This window comes from Manacus candei, unplaced genomic scaffold, assembly GCF_025592945.1.
Source record: "Manacus candei isolate 608988 ecotype Guabito, Panama unplaced genomic scaffold, ASM2559294v1 h1tg000018l, whole genome shotgun sequence".
NCBI lineage: Eukaryota > Metazoa > Chordata > Aves > Passeriformes > Pipridae > Manacus > Manacus candei.
In genome coordinates, this window is record NW_026138066.1 from 12,522,780 (window position 1) to 12,545,116 (window position 22,337).

Genomic DNA, 22,337 nt, shown 5'->3' on the forward strand with positions numbered 1-22,337 from the left:
AGAAGTATTTGTGATCTTACAGCACTTCTTCAAATTTGCATTGAAGTAAAAAGAATTTAAACCCTTCTGTAACAGACACAACACTGTAACTGATCAACATGAAAGGAGAGTTTAATGATAATGTTTATTCTTATCTCGCATTGGTTTTACTCCAGGTGCCACAGTTGATGTGGGGACTGTGTGCACGTATCCCCACTGTGAACAAACTGCACTCTACTTCAGTGGGCTCTGGCTTTATAATTGTGCTTTGTATTAGTTTCACTTGCCCCAGTGTTGGGGGGGTGCTGTGTTGACAAATTTTTTGTGACTAGCAGATGAAGTTGTTTACTGCGGTACTGTATTACAGCAGTGAAGGGAAACTCTCCAGGGAGAGCACTGTAGGAGACTGAAGCTCAACAAATAGCTACTGTCTTTTAAGCCTCTTGGGAACAGGCTGCTCAAGATTCAGTCTAGAGATTGCAGGTGGCATTGCAGAAGTGGTGTTTGGAAAGCCAGGGAGCTAAAGGAGTCTGTATAGACCTACAGGGTGTTCCTGCGTCAGTCAGAAAACCAGACTTCGTGACTCAGGTCCTGATACATGTGATCACAGAAGGTCTTTTGAAACAATTCAAGCAGATTCAGACAGAGATAGGTCATGACTTGGTGTGATAGGGTATTAGTTGCAAACACCAGTTCCCTTTCTTGTCTCTTTCTGAGTTGCTGACTAAAGAAATGCACACTACAGGCTCCCCTAGGCCCCAGCTGCAGGGCAGAGACACCATTTGTACCACAGTTGCTAGTAGGAAATGCAGACTTGCTTTCATTTCCTCACAGCTCACTTGACATCACCATCAGTTGTTGGCTGGGGAGATCCATGGTAATTTCTGAATTCTCGCAAGGGGTGTGTGTTGTGAGCAGAACCAGTATCTCCAGTGTTCCTAGAAGAAGTGGTAGAAATATTTCCAGGAAGAGTTTTTTAGTTTGAACAAGCTCTAAGCCTTTCACAATTCTCTTCAACATACCATTCATCTTAGCTTTCTTTTGTTTCCTGTCTCTGCAAAATATCTGGGGATTGCCTCCTTCCAGTTACAGCTTCTGAGATTAGGAGTGTGGGAGCTGTTGTGGTTGCTGCTCAGTATGTTGCACAGGAGAGCAGATTGCACTTCACTGCCTCTGCATGGAGAGGGGATGATGAGGAGGAAGAAATGTTTTGTGGTCACATTCTTCGTGTCTGTGGCTGTGGCAGTGCAGCACGGGTCCAGTAGCAACCAGTGCAGTGCAAAATGCTTAGTCTGCTGTCTCCTCCAGCCTTGATCAAAGCCTCCTCCTGGGTTCATATATTCACCATGAGAAAGCGTTGTCTGACCTGTCATTTGCCATGAGAAAGTAGTGTCTGACCTATGTCCAGCAATGCTTCCGTGTGTTTGGGCAGAGGGGAAGGATGGGCTCTGGTCTGGTAGAGTCTGGCTGCCTGGGCATGAATGCTAAGGACATAGTTTTAGAGCAGTGACAGAGCTGTTTAGTTGTCTGCAACTGTTAGACTCAGTCCAAATGAAAAAAGTCTTCAGATTTCTAGATGTTTTGCAGAACACTGGGATGATTTTTGTGGCTTTGCAACATCCCCTGCTGGAGTTTCTGCTCTAAGAGATTTTAAAGACAAGCCAAGTTTGGACTTTGCAAGTATTAGTATTACCACCTGTTATGCCTTCTGATTACTTCAAATTCCAAACATAATTCAAGGGGCGTGTGCCATCTTAGATGCAAGGTATCTAAGAGAAAGGGCTGGAATGAATCTCCCCTCTCAGGATGAGACTTCACAAGGCATGGAGGTGCTGAGTTTATTTTACCTCAGAAATACGAGCAGCTCCTAGACCTATGTACATGATGAGTGAACAACATGATTTGTGGGTAGTAACATTTTCTGACCCCATCTTCATCATACTGCAAATCAGAGGCAGTTGGGTGAGAAATGGGGCTACAGTTCTGCTTTAGAGAATGTGCTGTGTCTCTCAGCAGTTCACAGCAGCACTGCATGGCCAGAGGCCCTGTGGTGTGGTACAACTGTGGTTACTCAGGCGGATTGTGCTCCTTTCCCCAACACTGCCCTTATCTCTGTGCTCCTCAGTGTCCTGTTCTACCCCTTGTTTGGTTTTGGTTTGCTGTTTTGTTTGGTTTGGTTTGTTTGGTTTCTTTTTTTCACTTTATCTTACACTACTTTACTTTTTTATTTTGTTTTTGGATTTTGCTTCTTCCAACGTACCCATCTCCCTCATTTTTTTGTTTGTTTTTTGTTTAATTCCCGTCATTCCTTTAGACCACCAACCTGGCTCCCACCTCCTCCAGTGCCACTATTTCCTTAGCCAACCCCGAGGTCTCCATACTAAATTACCAATCTGCACTCTACCAGCCCTCAGCGGCGTCCATGGCTGCGGTGGCCCAGCGGAGCATGCCCCTGCAGACAGGAACAGCGCAGATCTGTGCCCGCCCCGACCCCTTACAGCAAGCTCTCATCGTCTGCCCACCAGGCTTCCAAGGTAAGGAACAGCCTCACCGGACCTTGGCCAGTTGCTGCTCCCTCCCCACTGCTGTTTAGTCCAGCTCCTGTTGGAAATGAGCTCCCTTAGTGCAGGTCAGGTGGCAGGAAGAAGGCTGGCCTAGTAAATGGGAGCAGTGAGGTTGTTGCAGGTGGAAATGTTTGCAGCGGTGGAGGATCTTGCAGGGACCTCTGACAGCATGAGTTGGAGGTAGCTGGTCTAAAACAACAGGGCAGATGCTGAGAAGGGGCTGAGGGGGGGAATATGTGATGTTTGTCCTCTTTTGCCCTGAACAGAGTTTGAAGGCTCTTCGCCATACTTTGGTAAACTTGAAAGCTTTCCCCCACAGTAACATGAATCAGCATGTGCGTAATGGGCTCATCACTTCTCAGTGATTCTGTTGCTAAAAGGGGAACTCAGGAGGGTAATGCAGCAGGGAACATGGTGGGGGTGGAGATGAGGGTTTGCCCCCATAACATGCTCATGACCATTTATGAATAAAATTCCCTCAGCTCCACCCCACTGCAAACAGCTCTACCTGTGTATATAGTAGTAGGTACCATTGTTAGACAACTTGGGTGATGATCAGAATTAGCTACTTGTCCTTCTCTTAACTTTACATGCTGTAGCAATTTGGAAAACTAGATGGGTATCTGTAGGAAGTGGGCTAAATAGACCTTGGTTCAGCTGGTGCAACTTCTACTCTTCAGTTCTACAAGCCTGTCTGTGCAGCAGTCTCTAGGCACTTGTTAAATGTTCTGCAAGATTATCAAAGCTCTTTTGAACTAGAGAAGTTCAGCTAGACCTCTTCTACGTAGTTAAAATGCATCTCAAGGGTTTGACTTCAGAAATGTATTGCTTGAGTACATAAGCTAACATCTTCAGCTTGCTGTCCTGAGAAAGCTCTAAAGCAGAGGAGGCAGCACAGGCTGTGCTGAGGTGGTGGAGAGGGAAGCTTCCTGCTGCTTGGTTGGGCTTATGTGTGGCTTAATCAGTTTGGGGGGTGCTGGAGCCTTTCAAATATGAGTCCCGAGAAGCTGTTCAAGAGAAAAGGGGGTACAGAGTTCTGGATTCCCATCCCACTGTCCCACTTTGGTCTAAAGATAGCATTCTCACGTAGCAATAGGTTTGGGCTGGCAAAGACCATTTTCTTGTTGTCAAACTGGAGAATATGGTGAAGAGAAGCCATTCACTCTGCTGTTTTCTTTTTCTCCCTGTATACACTGTATTGTGATATTTGCTGTGCATTTGAGGTACACCAAAAATATGAACTCAGTTATTCCCTTAACACCTCTGAAAACGTCTTTTCTGTACCCTTATACATGTATCATGTTTGTGAACATTTGTTGGACATCTCTGGGCTGGGGTAGAGCATGTGGCACTCTGATAGCCCAATTTTTCAGAGGGACTGTATATTGCAATTTAAGTGGACATCAGCGAGTGCCTTTAGGCACCTCTGAAAACCAGAGCCCTGTTCCTAGCAGTGCTGCTGATGGCTAATGCTGTACCTTCTGTGCTGGTGGAACAGGGTTACAAGCCTCCCCTTCAAAGCATGCTGGGTATTCGGTTCGGATGGAGAACGCAGTTCCCATTGTCACTCAGGCTCCTGGGGCCCAGCCTCTTCAGATCCAACCAGGACTCCTCGCACAGGTAAGGAATTCTGAAGACACCGAGCTCAGCAGGTATTTACTGTGTTGTTTAGCTCTTGAAGGCTGAGGGGAGTAGCTTTATCTAAAGGCCTTCTGTGGTGCAGTTTGGAGACTTGGGCAGCTATATAAGGGTCTGCAGCTTTCTCTGAAATGTCCAAATCTCCCCCAGCTCAAAGGCTATGTCAGAGTTGCAGAAGCCTCCAGAAAAAACCTCTTTCCTTCTGGTTTTCCACTGGAATCAGTGGGAAAGCCTCAGGGAAATCTGTATCCGGCCTCTGCTGAGGAGGAACCAATAATAACCTTCCTGCATCCTCCTGAACTTGCAGTCTCAGTGGTAGTTTGTAGTCAGGAGTCCCAGTGGTGAATTGTGTGTTGCCAATAAATGTCTTCCATGCTTTAAGACTCCACCATTCTGTTTTATGAGCTGCACCTCTGCTCTTCAGGTATGAGTGAGATGGAAGGAGCAGAGGCAAAGGCCCCACAGGCAAGGAGCTCTCCTTGTCAGCAGCACTTATTGGCACAGTTGTTGAATTGTGCTCATAGGAAAAGCATGGTTCCTTCCAGAAGAAAAACAATCAGAAATGGGTACCATTGATCACATGCACATCCTCAAGGGGAACCCCAGCTTCTCAAACCAGAGGAGCAGTTCATTCCACCTTGTGCTGGCTTCAGCGAAATCTGCCCCTACTGCTTTTGAGCTGGTGCCGTGGTAACTTTGCTGATAACAGGCAGGAAAAAAAACACTTAGTAGACTTAATACTAAGTCGTGCAGCCTGGAAAAGGTGACCTGTTAATTAAAAATGCATGCCTCTGACTCAGTCTTGGTTGGTCTGCAGTCAGGTACCCACAGACTTAAGGGTTTGTGCCTGTGCCCTGCACTGCTGCGGTAAGACTGTTGGTGCTATTGCCTTCCTTTGCCAGATGCCAGTTCTGCTTATCTGGTGGATCAAAATGCAACTTGCAGTCTGGGTGATTTCCACCTGCCCTGCCCCTTCCCAATAGCAGAGCCTTTGTTAGAGGACTGTCTGAAACATCGAACCTCTCTCTGTTACAGCTTGTTGTAACAACAGATGTGGGCCATCACTCTAGTTTGGTAGGAAAGGAGAGCCTATGAGGCAGTCAAAACAAAAACCGTGGCAAAGCGAGAGCAGTCTGTGCAGGCTCAGAGCCTGGCACCTATTGCTTGTGCAAGGAGTCAGCCAAGGCAGTGGATGAAGGAGGTCACAGGGCTTTACATGCCCCCATCATTCTACCAGGCCTCCTGTGGTGTGCTTTCTGTGGGGCTTGAAGGAGTGATCTGAAGCATCCCAAAGGCAGCAGGAGCCTGAAAGATCTCAGGACCTCACGCTCCTTCTTTCTTCTCGAGATGGCCTTGTTGGATTTCATACAAACGAGGAATGTTTGTAGTAAATATCCTCCTGAACACCCTCCCTCCCACAGGTTACCAGTTTCGATGCTACCTCTGCCACACAAATGCCGATTTCTTGGGCTGCCCCTTTCATACTTTCTACCGACATTTTATTTACTGCTACTTCCAAAAGGGAATTCAAGCTGTTTCTGAGAAACTCTCCTCACTTGCATAGATTTTTAATTTTTGATTTAATAAAAGAGAGGCGGTCTGCCTGTTGATGTATCTGTTTGCCTGGCGCGATGAGAAATGCTAGCTGTCACTCTGGTGGCAGGACACTCTGATTGATGCCGGTGGCATCTGGTGTCCGTGGGCCTCACTCAGTTCGGGCTGAGCAGCTGGTCTGATAAACAAATCTGTACCCAATTCCAGTTTCCTGAATGGAAAAACACAGCTTCTTTGTGATGCATTGTAGTCCCATCTGATCTCTGAGCGGCTGCGTGTCTCTCTCCCAGCAGAGAGCTATTCCCCTCATGCACAGCTGCTTATCTAATACTCTTCAGACTGGACCACGGGATTGCTCCAACTATTAGAGGGCCTGTCCCCGGCAGAGAGTGTAGCACCTCCAGAGCCCACTTCTGTCTTTCCACCTGCCTTATTTGTCCCACCGATGGGGCACGGTGCTGCTCCTTGTGCTCCCAGCACACAGCACAGGTCACTGTGCTTGACCTCATGAGGATGCCTGTGGCTGGTAAGGCCTTACTGCATCCCAGCGCAGCTGGCGTCCAATTCCCCCCGTGCATTTTGTACAAGACCAACCGCACCAGAGGAAGGAAGGAGGAAGGAGTTCCAGGGGCCAGAGGGACCCCCCGCTGAGGCACTGACAGATTTTGAGCATCATCTCTGGCAGCTGTGTGTCTGCAGTCTGTGGGATGGAGCTAGGCAGTGCAAGGCAGAGCAAGCAGCCTGCAAGATGCGGGGTCAGTGGCTAAAGTAACTTGTTTGTAACTTGTCTGGGTCTATTTTCACCCTCTCAAGCAAATGTGGTCCACATACTGTATGCACAGGGACTGGTGAAAGGAGACTGATCCTGTCTTTTCTAAGAGCTCTCTGTGGCTTTTGATCTCAAAAGAGACAAAACTGTACAGTTTTCTGGCAGGCATCCATGACGTGACCTAGAACTGTCCCCTGTCCTTGAATAATGCCCTGAATTCTTGATTTTGCCCTCCTCTTAACTCCTTCCCAACACCACTTCCCAGGGAGGTCCTGCCACCGGCTTTCAGAACAAACACAGTTATTCCATTAGTCGCTCCTGCTCTATATCCGGAGCACGAGCTCCGTCGCACCAGGGGATCCCCCAGCTCCCGAGCGCGGGGGCCAGCACGGTGCTCCACCACGGCTGCAAGATTTCATGGTGAGGCAATAACTGGGAACAGGCTGCGGCTGCCGGCACAAGCCTCCTGTGTGTGAGCACAGCGCGCTGTGCTGGTGGATCAGCCTAGACAAGTCTTATCTGCAGATTAAATGATTCAGTGGTCCTTACCTAATAAGTGAGGAATTTGTGCCTAGACCCTGACACTGCATCTAAATTTATGCACTGCAGTCAGGCAAGGAGCTTAGTTTTGTTTCGTTCTCTTCCTGAAAAGGGAGGAAGCAGTTTTCTCTGCAAGTAAATCCAGGTAGTCCCCTGGGACTGACTGCAAGAGTAGTTTAGTCTTGCTCTTTTAAAGCAAAGCTGGGGAAAAAAGAGAAAAGAATAAAAAGGCTTTTTTCCTCCCTGATCTTTTAGTGTCTTTGCCTCTTTCTCTTACTTGCTCCAAACAGCAGCAGCCTGTGGTTGTGGCTCCTTAGATGAAAGGGTCTCAGGAGCCTTGTGACTGTCCATCCTTTGCAGATGTTGTGAGAGGCCTCGCTGTAGCAGCCTTTTCATCTAACTCAGCAACATGGAAAGTTACAAGACAGTCAAACTTTGGAGCAGAATGGGAAAAGGTGTTTTTTGGGGAGTGTTTTTTTGGTTTTTTTTTCCACTGGGGGATAGAAGGGGATCATGGGGACAGTTAACTGGATTCTTGTGAGGATGGAGAAATGGACAAATGTATGCTTGGAACCAACCTCCCCTCAAATTTAGCCTCCTTGGAGCTGTGAGATAACACAACACAGGTCCAGTATAGTAGTGCAGGTTGAGACTAAAGTGGGCCATAGCTGGTACCCCTGCATTCCTCAGCCCAGGCAGTGATAAGCTGCCAGAGCTGCCTTTGGGCAGCACGTAGCAAATAAAGTTTCCCAAGTCAAAAAACCAACCATCTGACTGTGTGGAGTCACTGGAGCAGGACAACCTGAGTCATGCCTGTGGCAGCGCAGCTGGGGGGATATTGCATACCAGAATGATGGCTCAACTCACAGGGCAGGAATTTACACCCTGTAAGGGGGGCACTCACTCAGAAAAAGCAGGAAAGCACATGGAGAGGACGGGCATAAAATACATAGCTGTGCATGGCTTCACTCTGCTTTGCCCAGAGAGGCTCCTGGTGAGCTGCAAGCAGGCAACTGGGCTTCTTGGCTGTGTAGCAAGATGTTCCTTCTGAGGAGCACCCAGTGGCTTATAGGTGTTCCCTTTCCATATCCCCAAATTCACCTTTTTCCCCTCCTTACTAAAGCCCAGTTCTTTTTCCTGGTCCTTGAAAAGTTCATTTTCCTTTTAAGTTCCTGAAGTCGTTTAGGTCCTGTTGGGATGAGAAAGAAAACTGGCTGTAGGAGGGGGAAATTGGCAATGGAACCATACGGCCCAGCTGATCTGGAAAGTCAAAATTAAAAGGTGCTAAAGTGTTTGATGTTTGGGTTGAAATGCCAACTAGTTTTAATCCTTCCTATTCCTAGTTTAGCCTAAAACACAGCTGCTGCTTTATACAGCAGGGACTTTTCCCCCTTCCTTTCGATCCTCTGTATTGATGACTTTTACTGCTTTTACTGTACTTTCCTAACGATATTTGAAAGGGGATAAGAGCTATGTAGTATGACCATGATAATTATTGGGGACCCCAGGTGAGCGTGGACCACCACTCATGCTTGGTGCATGATGCCTTTTGTTTTTCCTCTGTCTGACAGCAAGCGTGGCCCAGTGGCACTCAGCAGATCCTGCTCCCTCCTGCCTGGCAGCAGCTGACCGGGGTGGCCACCCACACATCTGTCCAGCATGCGACCGTCATCCCGGAGTCCATGGCAGGCACCCAACCACTGGCAGACTGGAGGTAAACTGGAGGTGCTTGGAGGCTCCCTGAAGTACCCACCAGTGCTGGAAGAGGCCTGAGAAGAGTGAGGGCAGGAGGGATGGGGTCTCACAAGGGCTGTGAGGGAGAAGGGCTGCAGCCTGTCGCCCCCTTGTCTGAAAGCTATGGGCAACTTCTCCGTTCCATGTCCTTGGGGTGGAGTGCTGGGCCCACAACGCTCTCTTCAGTCTGCTCCCTGGGGAAACCGCTCCATCCTGGGTGGACTAGGAGCCCAGTGGGCCCTGGAAGGGAGGGTACCTTGGTGAAGGGCAGTGGGAGCCTGTGGAAGAGCCTGCCGAGGAACAACTGGTTGCGTGTTAAACGCATGCCTGTCTCCCCACCACGCAGGAACACGCACGCTCACGGCAGCCACTACAACCCCATCATGCAGCAGCCCACGCTGCTGGCCAGCCACGTGACCCTGCCCGCCGCCCAGCCCGTCAACGTGGGTGTCGCCCACGTCATGCGCCAGCCGCCCGCCACCACCTCCGCCAGGAAGAGCAAACAGCACCAGTCGGCGCCCCGGTGAGTGTGTGCCTAGCCCGGCGCTGGCTGTGGTGGTGGGGTGGGGGTCCCATGCTTCCGAGTGCAGCCCTGCGATGCAACTGTGCTGGCCAGCGTGGTGTTCACTGACGTCTGCAGGGCAGAATAAAGTTTATTCCGCAGCCTGCAAGGGATTAGGTTACGCATTTTGTGACTGGAGTCTTTGCTGCTTCAGCTCTTTGGCACCCAGGTCAGGAGAGTGGCAGGTAAGAAGTGATCCGGTGCATTTTACACCCAGTGAGCATCATTTTGCATGGGAGTCAGTGGCTACAGGAGATGCAAGATGGGAGACTTGGGCCCTGTTCATACACTTTTATGCTGCTGTGATTACCTGAGGCCTTGTTATTAAAAATGTAACTGAATTCTCAGGTCAGTGTGCCGCAGTGCCCAGTTGCCACACCTTTTCTTCCCTCATCATCTGGAAGAAGCACTCCCGAGGTGCAGTGTTTGCACTTCCATGAGGTGATGCACCTCAGGGGACCGCATCTTCAGGAACATGTGCCTGATGTGTGCACACGAGATCTGCCCTTTCAAAAACAATGGAGTGATGACCTGTCTTCTGAGCTTTAATGCCGTGTGGAGTGGAGGACTGGGGTGGCTTTAGGCCACCTCAAGCTCTCTAGCTCCTAACATAGATGGTTAGTCCCTATCTTCAGCAGTACACACCAGCAACAGATCTCCATGCTGGCCTTGATATAATCATGGCAGCACAAAACAGAGCATTTTGTAAGGCTATCTCACACAAGGGCAGTCCTTAGAAACTATCGGCTCTCAGTCTACCATTTGGCTCTGCAAGGAGGAGACTGGGGTTTCTTGCACAACTCAGGTGGTAGGATGGTTGCAGCGCCTGTCACAGCAGTGTAAGCTTGTCTAGAGGACAAGGATGTTTAAGATGCATGTGTACCTGTTCTGGGGAAGGTCCTCTGGGCTGTGCAACTATGACGCTTCTTTAAAAAGAAAAAACAACAAAAACACAGAACAGAACAGTGCAGGGGAGAGAACCAAAATGGGTCACCACTTGTGCAGAGGCAAAAACAGAGGAGCTTGTGGTTTTCCTGGGTGACTGCACTGGGGTCAGAGGAGCTCTGAGTTCGCAACCAGTTTGACTCTAGTTAAGAGGCCACTATTTAAATCCTTCCCATGTATCTGCTCTCTAATGTTGAATTTACTTTGGGTGGGCTCCAGCTGTCTTAGTCAATCGGTAACACAGAGGAGAGGCAGCTACGTCCCCAGCAAGCCAGCAAAAGAGAGCACCTGCTGGAACCAGTGTGCCTGTGCAGGGCCCCCCTTCTCCCTTCACTCTCCAGGGGCAGGATGGCAGTGTCCAGGAGGAATTGGGCATCCTCAGAGCAAAGGGTTTCTACAGCTTCATTAATTGTGACTCTTTTGTAGCCAAATGAGGAACTGTGCTCCTTTGGAGAGGAGGGTACTCCACTCTGCTCATTGGTATTCAAAAAGCACTTTGAATGCTACCGTGCAGCCATTTGTTATGCAAAAGACCCTGTGTAAGTTGGTATAGTGTGATATACTGCCAGGGTGACTTCCTTTTGATGGATGCCACCTATTCCTTTTGTTAGCTTTCGCCAGGCTGAACATGCAGCCCAGGCCCCACAGTGGAACAAAACCAGAACTTTGGGGTTTTTTTTTCCTTTTTGAATCTCCAGATGTTTTGCAGTAGTGAGAAGAAATACAAGGGAGAAAGAAAGTGTGGGAATTGAGTGAAATGGGCTTTAGTCAGTGTGCTTTGGTAAATAACCCCATCTGCAGACCCATGCTGCACTGCTGGGTAGATTGGTTCTGTGTTCAGACCCCTGATCCAAGTGAGCCTTTTCCGCTTGGTCTGGTAGGGAAGCTGACGTAGGAAGACTTGGGAAAAAACAGGACTTGAGAATGCTTTTTTACTGTGTAATAAGAATATTTTTCTTTTCTTTCTGATTTACATATGCTGGATGCTACTTCACATGGAAATTAAATGAGACTGAGTATATGTCCTCCCTTCTGCCTGCTCTCATCTATGGGACACCACTGTCCTAGAGGTCAAAGTATTGGGCAGGAAATGTTCATTGAAAAGATTCTTAATTAAACAGAAATTAATTTCTGTTTAATTAAATTAAAAACCGGTTTTCCTGATAAATGATTGTTGTTTTCCACAGCAAACTCTAATTTTATCTCTAGCATTTTCTGGCCAAAAAATATCTGGTCATGATGCATCTGTGCAGGATACAGGCGAAAGAGATTATCATTTAGGTGGTTCTCTCTCCTGTGACAACCATAGAGTGCCTGCCTTTGTTCTGTATGTCTGGGCTGTGTGACTAGCCCCTACTCTCCCAGTGCAAACTCCTGAGAGGCAGCATTTCTCATCTGGAAATTTCTAGGGAAAAAAAATTGAATTTTTTGCTACAAGAAACTGCTTTTCAGCCAATGATATGAATAAGTCATGCAAGGCACTCTCTCCTTTGAAGAGGTGACTGTGTCAATTTTGCAGTTTTCCTAGACTCCACTGAATCAGAGACCGGGACTCACAAGCCCTTGGTGATGGGCAACTTGAGCAAATGGAGTTTTAACCAACTAACACCTTTTCCCATTTCCAGAAACACATCCACCTATGAAGTTTCATCCTCTCAGTCCATCAGCTCGCCCCAGCGGTCGAAACGAGTGAAGGAGAACACGCCTCCCCGCTGTGCCATGGTGCACAACAGCCCTGCCTGCAGCACCTCCGTCACCTGCGGCTGGGGCGACGTGGCCAGCAGCACCACGCGGGAGCGGCAGCGGCAGACGATCGTCATTCCCGACACCCCCAGCCCCGCAGTGAGTGTCATCACTATCAGCAGCGACACGGATGAAGAGGAGGAGCAGAAGCATGCACCCACCAGGTGAGCAGTGGCTCTCTGCTCTTCCCTGTGTGCAGGAGAAAGAGACAGAGGCAGAGAAGTGTTGGAGCATCCCAGGAGTTGCTGTAGTGTTCCAGGAACTATATTTGGGTGTCAGCATCCAGTTTTTCCTTTCATTTGAAAGGAAAAAAATACTAGCTGAGGACTGCATAGATTTAGTTGAAGCTCCCTTCTGTGCCTGTACATTTGCTGTGTGACCTTGGAGAAGTGCAGTAGTCTCCCCATGCCATAGTGTCTCATCTGTAAGAGGAAAGAATACTTCTCTCTATCTCACTTCTGTTGAAAGGAGACCTCAGAGAGCCTATGGTGATGAGTCTCTCTGAGACAGCTGTTTAAAACAAAGACAAAAAGAAGGGCTTGGAAGGAAGATGCCTTAAATTTGCCTTTTCTCTTTCTAACTGATCCAGGCATCTGTAAAGAGCATTAAATGACACCTTCGATATGTGATATTTTTCTTAAAAAGGTTCTCAAGAACAATGGTTCTGTCATAAACACTCAACAATAATAAATATATTGTAAGAGATTTGCTTAGTTCTGATTGTGTTGTCAAAACATCCTTGAACTATTGTAAAAGTGGCAGAAACTGACTGCTTTTTTGTCTGACTGCAGAGAGGCATAGATGAGGCTAGAAACACCGTGGTGACTGAGTTTGCTCCTTAGGGAATTAACTCACCTGACTGAACAGTGTGGCCCAGGACCGCTGCCACTGCTGATCATCTCTTGTGGATCAGAGAGGACTTAATTTTCTAGGACTGTCCTTTCAGCACCTTTCATCACATGCAAGTGCTCTAGGTTTCCCATCTGATGCCAGTCACAAGACATTGCTCTGCTTTATAAGTTGTAGCGAAGTAGTCTTGCAAACAGCTGAATAATTTTACCATCTTTATATTGGTAACTGAGCTAGGAAATTTTTAACCTTATCTTTCCAGTATTGGTGAGAGATAATTATTTTTCTATTTATTTAAAATACACTCCATGCCAGATTTTCTTCTAATCACTGGAGATACCTATCTATGTCTCTGCATCTCTGCATTGGGGTGATAAGTGAAGCCTGCAAATGTGCACAGAACAGATGAGATGCATTTGGCCTCCAGGAACTAAAAATCTGTAAAGAGCCATATGATTCAGGCATCTAGGCTGGAATTTCAAGCTGCCTCCTGACAGCCACTGCCGCTTCCCATTCCCCTTTTCCCTACCAATGAACTCCACTGGGCAGCAAGAGCTCAGTGCCTCTCAAAGTCAGGCTTGCCATGAATGCAGTGGTTATCACAGGCACTTGATCACAGGACAGTGTAACATATTTCACTTTAAAAATATAAAAGAAATAAAATTAGAAATTGCTACAGCATTCCTTGCTTTGGTAGGGGGAAGAAAGTGGGGTTCCAGAGGGAGTTGAGTGAAGATGAGTGTGAAAGTCAGGTAGACTAGAAATAATGAGCCCCTACTTTCAGGGCTCTTATGGGAAAGTAAGGGCAAGACAAAAGAGATGCTGAAAACTAAGGTTGTGAGGTGGAGCAGCATGAAGAGGGCAGGTATCTCAAGGGTCATGGGAGCTCTTTTCAAACATGTTTACCCATGGTGCTGATCCCAGGCTTTGGGAATTATGTGCAAATACTTAAACTTACCATCTGGGTGTCTTTCTTCGGTCCAGAGAGGGGTGGAGGGAAGAGCTGGAATACTGCATCCAGTTCAACCAATGGTTGTCTCTTCTGCTTCAACTTTGCTGCCGTCTGACCAGTTTCTTCACTCAACACCTCTCCAGGAAGACAGGCAGAACAAAGTTCAGGAACATGTCTAGAAATTGAGTTGGGAGTTTGAGGTATTAAAATATTTGGGTCTGCTGAGGGGCTTGAAAAGTTGTCCCAAGAGCCAGACTTACATAAACAAACTGGCTTTGATGTGACTAAAGCATATTCCGGACACGTTCCTGCCTGGGATCAGATCCCTGGCTACTTTTTGTATCCATATGGCATATCTATACAGAGTGCCAGGATGCCAGCATTCCTGGAAGGCCAAAGCTTAAGAGCTAGATTTAATTTCTGAGCCATGTAGAGACATTTCGCATGGACACGAGCTGTTCTCGGGCACCTTTTGGAATTCCAGAGTGAGTTAAATTGCCTGTACAGATGTATCCAGAGCAAATAGAGAATTAGAGGCAGAGGCACAGGTGGAAAACAGCATGTCCAGAATGAGAATTTTTGGTTAATGTCTCGAGGAGAGTGAAATCAATTTGCTCAGTGCCTTTTAACCTGGGTATATCTAATACCATAGTCTCAGCTGGAGTGAGACTGTAGCTTCCAGTAAAGTATCAGCATTTAATACCAAGGAACTTTGTCCCTGCTGAAGTTGGAGTCTTTCTCATTGAAAGTTTGTCACATGTAAGAAAATACTCCAAGTTTTCTCACTTGCCTATTTTTTTGGCTCCAAGAAAAATGAGAGTGACAGTGAAGTATTTGCATTAATGTAATCAGTGCCCAAAGGTTCAGGATCTGAGTCGAAAATGAAACCATGCAAAGAATGCATTGTCTCACCCATATATGCAAATATTACCATATTGGGCAATAGCTGTGGTGTGGGGGTGAAAAATAAGGAATCATTTGAAATGTGCTATTGGTCACATCCTAGCAATATTAGTTTTTTCTAGGTTAGAATATAGAAATCGTATGTCACTTGACAGATCAAAGGTAATTGTCTGATCCCATCTTATTGATAGCCATGGTAGCTTTACATTAACTTCACTGCCATTGGATCAGCTCCTGAATTTGCTACAGCACTTCCTTCTGTTATTTCTTACAGGGTTAGAAATTTCTCTTTGACCCACGAGACTAAAAATGCTTATTTTATTGATTCCTCAGTGAAGAGAGATTAGAGCTACTTGTGGTTGTGAGAAGTAGTAGGTCCTTTGAGGATGTAAGAGTTGGTCAGTCTCAGTTTAAGCAGTACTGGTAATGTTGATAAAAATATTATGTTGCTGATGCAGGAAAGGAGTCCTACGGCTTGGATTTACTCCATCAGAAAAGCCTTTCTGTAATACCAGAGCAGCAGAGAGAGCTTTTCTCATACAGAGGATATGAATTTTTTATTGGTGAAAGAAAAATCTGAAAAAATCATTATGAGATGGGTAGAATTTTCCTTTTCCTACTGAAAAGTAGGAAATGTTATGGTACATGTTTATAAAATACCAGCTGATCAGGAAGGCAGGGCAGCACATTGCTCCTTTTGCACTGCTGATGAGCACAACTTGGTGTAATCTTTATAAAATCAATAGAAAATGTTGGGCTTTTGTTGGGTAAAGGTGCTGGGGAGGTGGTGTGAGATGAGCTCTGGAGGACCTGCTTAGTGGAGCCTTGTCGAAGGGGGCCATCTACTGGGCCCCAGCCCCGAGCCTGGGGCAGTCACCAAGGAGGAACCTCAGGTACAGTTCAGCAGGGACCATCCTCAGAGAGATGGTCAGAGATTTTCAGGGGGCAAAATCCTGATTAGAAAAGTCAGCTCATCAAAACCAAGGCTTTTTTGCAAGATACATTGAGTTTTTTTCTAGTAATACAGTGAAATCTGGCGAAGCTTCAAAACTGCAAAAAGTTTTGACCTTTATTTAAGGGGAGAAAGTGTTAGAGGAGAAGACTTCTTGTTTCTGGTTTAATGGAGAGTTTTATTCTTTCAAAATAGACACAAATAATAGTAAGAATAAATTGAAATAGTCAAAATAAAAGGGGAAAAATTTTACTAAATGAAATTGTTTTTACCTGGTTTCTGATGCCCACACTGTATGTGACATTTAGTCCCTTCAAACAGCAGGGGGGAAAATTTGCATATAAAATGCATTTTACGAACAGGAAACAGTTTTGTCACCCTGTTTGTTTATCATCAGTGAACTTGTACACTCTCAGCTCTGCATCCTTTATGAAGAGACTTGATAGGCTGAACAGACATTCACTGCTGTGCTGTAAGATAATACCCCAGCTGTTATTTATTCTGCATAGAAGAATTCAGGTCTAACCTGTAAAGCCCTGAAGAAAGTGAAACGGAAAGTAGACTGATATTTACTTTTTAAAATTTATTCCTCTTTAGTTTCTCTGCTTGCTCTTGCAAGAAAGTCAAGCAGGCAGACCAACTGACTGATAGTGCCACTGCAGTTGTGGTGGTTGGAGCACATGCTCGGCGAGTAGCAAGTAGTAGGGGTTAAGTACTCCCCAGTGTGCAACTTCACCTGTTGCTCTAGTTTAAATATAAGTCCTCCTTTGATTAAACATTGCTGAAGCTTAGAAGTGGAAAAAAATAAAACAACAGCTTAAGCATGGAGCAGAGAGACACAAAGGCATCTTGGAATTATGGCTGGGAGGGAGAGCACACAAGGTCCTGGGGAGGGATGCATTGGGCTGCACTACTGGTTCAGTGAGGGGTATTTCTACATTCTGCCAAGAGACTCATCACAGAGCACGGCAGGAGGAAGGGGTGGAAGGTAGGGCAGTGGAGGTGGCTGTTGTGATGTGCCAAGAATCCTTCCCCTCCAAGCAGTGAGTGCAGCAGGCAAGGAAAACAGGATTTGTCTTGAAACAATAGTTAGGACTTCAGGTGGTAGGTTTTGAGGGTCCTTCCACCCCAGAGAGACAAGAGAGCCCCTCAGTTCCCCACTACCTTTGCTAGTGTCATAAGTAACATCTCCCCATCTTGTTTTTCCATGGGATCCTCACAGTAGTCACTGTCTTGCTGGGCAAGGCAGGCTGACTGCAGCTGTTGCATCAGCATACTGAGTAACTGCCTCATTGACCATCTTCGCTGGAACAAAATCCTTGCAGGGTTGTGGTTTTTTTCCCTCTCTCTTAAGATGGTAAACTATACAATGTCCTCTATGTGAGAGACAGAGTCTGTCTTTATAACGGATGCAAGTCATTACTCGTGTTGTTCACGTTGTAGTGCAATGGTGGTGGGCCCCACTTCAGAAGACTTTAATTCCCTTTACACACAGAATTTTCTGGCAGGCACAAACCAGGTGTTTTTGCCAACTTGCTGATGTGCATGTGGTAGGGGCAAAGCACCGTTTGTAATTCTCTTTTGACATGTAGCCTATTGTGGCTGTGTTGTGCTGTGCATTGTAGTGCACTGACTCTGCATAGCAATACGTTGACTAACCACAGTCATTTGGTAAAAAGATTGGTGCCTTCCATCTCCTAGAAGACACACCAATGACATGCAACTAATACTTAAAATAACAGAGATAGACAGTAGCTCTGTCAAGCAAACCTTCAGCAGCAGGGCCCTTACAACCTTCTAAGCAATTCAGAATATATGACTTAAATAGCTATGGCACGTCCTGAGTAGCCTAATAAAATGACCTCTTACCATCACAAATTCACAAAGAAGGTGAGAGCAGATAAACAGGTCAGGATGGAGGTTGAGCTGAAGAGAGGGGGGGCATGTTCTCGACACTGAGCTATGCATGGCATAAAATTTCAGCATGAAGAGAGCGATTGCAGTTGTAGTGTGGGTTTTTGTTGACTGACTCTATACTTTCCTAGGATAGGTGGATTATTTTGAAGCAACAAACTGAAAAGGCTGCATGTTACTACCTTTTCAGAGACCTGGAACAGAGTTTTTGTTATGTGAGGTAAAGCTTACGTGCCCCCATTAGACACCATTTGCTTTTTCTGTGATTCTGGTGTAACTCAAGGTATTCTAGGGGAAAAAAGATCCCATTCATGCAATGCTGTCACATCCAGCTTTTGGGCTGGGCCTTCAGCAAGTAGAAATCATCTCAAGTTGCATTGTTATAAGAGTTGTTGTCCCTGTCCTTGTCCTTGGCTATTGAGGTGGTTTCAGCATTAACACCTAATTCAGCATCTTCCTTTTTTTTATTTCCTCTCATTTTTTGTTCTCAACATCTGCCTTCAGCCCCTTTCCATTATCAGATGCCCACCTTAGTTTCTTGCCTGGTGCCTGTGCACAAACTGTCTTTTGTTTCCTCTATCAGACTTTTCCTGGCTGGAGACAATAGGGACCCATGTCCATCTCTGCTGTGCACTCAGGAAAGTGATGTTATGTTAGAGAGCTGTCTCCAAAACCTGCTTCTACTTGTTCAAAGGCATGGTCATGCTCTGTGTCTGCACGTTGGACAGATATGAATTTTTCTTTTGTGTCCAAGTTTGAGAACAAGCTCTTCAGGACAAGGTGGGAATAGGATACTACTCATAAACTCATAAATGTGCAAAGCAATGCATGTTTTATCAGCTGCTGTTTCAAAAGGGAGGGCACAGCCCCATGCAGTAAGGGTTGAAATGCCTTTCTCGATTAGTGCTTTTCATTCTGTGTCTATGGATTCACTGCCACTTCAGTAACCTTCTCCCCTCCCTCTTCTGGAGAATTAAAATACACCTACCCACATATGCAGGCAGGCGCACAAGCTGACCAGGAACACATACTGACTTCCAAAACTACTAAATCACGTATGCTGCCACGACTGTGCTTGCAGGAGGGAAAGCAATTACCAGGCCTGGACTGAGCTTAATAGGAAGGGGGCAAGACTTTTAATAGTATTTTTCTGTGTAAGCACAAACATCCCCAAAAGCTATGGCTGAGTTATAGGAATACAGTAAGCTTGCTGAGTAGGCAAGTGCTGCGTCAACAGGTAAAAGCTCTCAGTCCTCATAGTTTGTGAGCAGGGAAGGCAATACATCAGTCTGAACCTCACACAGATAACTCCTGGGTTACGGTGAGGTGGGGAGAGTAGCTGAGTCCTTAGAGGGAGCTGGAAGGAGAACAGCTGCTGACGAGCAAGAAGGCTTCGAGTAGGGGGAATGCTAACTCTGCTGGGTTGAATTTTCAAAAACCTCCATTTTGGATTAGCGTATATCTTTAGGCCTGTGAATCAACTGATTTTCAGCATGAGCTGGGCCTTTGATGTTCTTGAAATTCCCACCTTTAATCTCTGGGGCAGGCTATGGTACAGCAGGTGCTGAGCTCTGGGTGTGCGTGATTAGTCCCAAGTGACTTCTCTGCCTGCTGTAACATTAACTGCAGTTGTGCTACCTTTCCTAAATACAGAAATCCAGCTGCTTTCAATGGGACTCCTTGTGTCCTTGAAATGATGCAGCCTGATGAATCAAGAGGCTGATCTCTCGGGCCCTAATCCTGCAAATATTTACCCATGGGCTTTAGCCCTGTTACTGAAATAGCCCAGTTGACTTTGGGAGATGAGACATGTTAGTTCTGCGGAGCGCTTGCGTAAGGCCTGGCAGGACCATAGTTCTGGTCCTTTTCAGGTTCCAATCTATGAAATTAGTTTAATACCCTGCTACAGTCCCTTTCTCTGGAAAGGTTTGAATTTGAGGTCACTTATTTGTTTAAGCAAACAGTTATACTTGAATTTCTTATTGTAACCAAGGAGCTTTGACACTCTGAAGGAGAAAAATTCTCATGGTCCTTACTTTGACAAGCCCTCAATCAAATTGGTGAAAAATATATCCATTCTAAAACAATAAATAGCACAGATTACACAGAAAATTACCTTTCCAGTTCTACAGCTCAACCTTCCCATGTCAAGTGTCATCTGAGAGCAGGTATTTCCAGTTCAGCAGCTCAGCCACTTATGTAAAGAAGGGACTGTAAAAGAACAGTTAGACCTTATCAGTTGTCAGAAAACTCTTTAGTGACTTGATTTTTCTTTATAAAATGTAATAACTGTCAGAGATAAAGAATATATCTCTCTTCCCAACTGGCAGCCAAGGGTAGCTGCAAAGGGCAAGCAGCATGGATACTCATAAATGTGTGATTACAGGCATTTCTACTGATGGAGAGGGGAATATTGATGCAATATTAGTCATTTTTATTGGCTTAATATTCTTCTTTCGTAGCAGCATATCCAAACTGCTACATCTTTCTTCACATACGGTCGTCGTCCATCTAAGATATGCTATTGCTCTTTCCATTTCTAATCCAGAGCTCTCCAGCTCTGGAGAAAAGTGAAAAGGCAGAATATGAGGGTTTGGTGTTGTACATCTTTCCTGTTGATACATCCCCGCCCCTGGAAGAATCACTTTCCAATTCCAGATTGTTGTGCAATACCTCCATCTCCTTCTCTGTCATCTGCCCTGTTTCAAGTGACAGTAGCAGGGGCCTCTTGAGACATGTTTTTCACTGTGAGTAGAACGGACATGGTTGTGTGTCCTTCTTGGGACACACCAGGATCCTGTGATGATAGCCCAGGGAAAGTCTGTGTGATGGTAACTTGTTTGTGAATGCATCACCCCAAGGCATTCTTTAAAGGAAAAGGTAATAGGTTTTCAATCACAAGTCTTGGGAGCAAGGTGGTCAGCTGCAGTTTGTGAGTGCTGACAGAGAGACTTTGGAATGGACAAGTGGAAGGGAATCCACCAGTGCTCCTTTAGCACTGTGAAAAATAAATATGGCAAACAATGTCCTTGGAAGGAAACTGTTCTCAGTGTCTGCTCCACCCACCTTTCCTTGGGTAAGAAGCGATGCTGAGAGTAGGCAACAAACAGCTCCATCACAGACTCAGACTGGATTTAACAGCTCTTCACTGGACCAGACTAGGCAGAGTGGGAGACCGGAGAGAACACTCTATGGGAAAGAGATCTCTCTCTGTTTAAAGTACACACTCAAGAAGTTAAGATTCCTTTTTCTCCATGTCATTTCTGTTCCTGTTGGGGCTGTTTCCACCATTAAGCCTAATTACTTAGCTTTTTATGTGCTATCCATTTCTTTTCATCATTTTAAAAACTTCAGTTGCCATAACAACATAATGCAATCAGTGAAACATAACAGCTATTTTCTGTAGTCAAGGTCTGTGCACTGTCAAGGATGTGAGCCATTTAAGCAAATCTTCACCATCCCCCTTCCTCCCTCCTCTTTCTCACTCTCTTTTTCTCCTTAAACAAGCTCATAACAGGAAGGAGAAACCATCAGGAATAATTAGACACAATAGCAGAGCAAATCCCAATCGTACTCATGCAGTCTAGTCTAATGAACTTCTAGCACTAATCTGGGAAGTGTTGATGTTCTTTTTTAATCACTTTTTTGATGTCGTAGATAGATTAGTTGCAGCAGGACCTTGATATTCCACACTAGAGTCAGGAGACCCAGTGCCTATTCAGAGAAAAAGAAAATCAAAAGCATTACATACTTTGCTCATTTCTTTGTTTTTCATTCCTCATTTTCAGATGCTTATTGAGTATATATGCCCATTGCACCATATTAGTAAATAGAATGGAGTGTATTTTGTAGATTCATGGAATTTAAGCATGAAAAGTCATAGCATCTATTATTAAATCATTGCTGGAAGGCTGGGAGAAACCGCCACGTTTTTGTGTGGGTGGTGAGACTCGCAACAAAGCATAGTATAAGTGCTGGGCTTCTACTGCACACATACATAAAAAGCAGTCTGAAAATAAATCTGGCAGTCTGGTTCAGTGCTATTCTAAGCAGTGTGAATATAAGATCTATCCACAATGTCTTACTCACTCCTTGACCTCCATGAGGGCTTTCCTGGAATAGTAACGAGTGAGTTTTGAAGCCTGGGATTTGGCTTAAGCAGCCTCTCTCTGGCAGAGGACTGAAGGATGTGCTTTGCCTTTATGGAGCTAGTCTGCCACAGGCAGAGTCTTCTAGTGATTTCGAGTTGATCATTGCCTGATCACTCTTTCCACTTGTCTGCTTGTGTTTCAGCACCTTGTCCAAGCAAAGGAAGAATGTCATCAGCTGTGTCACCGTGCATGACTCCCCCTACTCCGATTCCTCCAGCAACAACAGCCCTTACGCCGTGCAACATCGTGCAGGGCAGAATAACGGGAACAGCTACGACACCAAAGGGGTTCCAGAGACTCACTGCAGTGGGAACCCCCGAACCATCATCGTGCCACCACTGAAAACCCAGGCCAGTGAGGTGTTGGTAGAGTGCGATAGCCTGGCACCAGGTAAATTGCACCTCTTCCGTCAAGAAAATTAGTAAGAAATAAATGATTTATCTTGGAAGAATCTCATTGTTCAGTTTCATTTTGTTTGTTTGTTTGTTTGTTTTGTTTTCCAAAAAAACCCACGTGCTCCTGCCCTTCTCTCAAGTGACACATCTGTTCTTGGGAGCCATATTGCATTATTTATGTGCCCTGGTTCAC

The 22,337-nt window shown here is 45.9% G+C and overlaps 1 protein-coding gene across 3 annotated transcripts in view; it reads left to right on the forward strand.

Moving 5' to 3' along the window:
• The window catches only part of HIPK2 (homeodomain interacting protein kinase 2), a 140,522-nt gene that overhangs the window by 104,126 nt on the left and 14,059 nt on the right, over positions 1–22,337 (forward strand). For 2 of the 3 annotated variants that reach the window (XM_051784679.1, XM_051784678.1), the window contains 6 exons: positions 2,294–2,513; positions 4,042–4,163; positions 8,616–8,758; positions 9,125–9,301; positions 11,911–12,192; positions 21,892–22,139. In XM_051784679.1, the coding sequence (XP_051640639.1) occupies positions 2,294–2,513; positions 4,042–4,163; positions 8,616–8,758; positions 9,125–9,301; positions 11,911–12,192; positions 21,892–22,139 (1,192 nt within the window). The remainder of the gene's footprint in view (positions 1–2,293; positions 2,514–4,041; positions 4,164–8,615; positions 8,759–9,124; positions 9,302–11,910; positions 12,193–21,891; positions 22,140–22,337) is intronic. The other variant, XM_051784680.1, reaches the window with a different exon arrangement.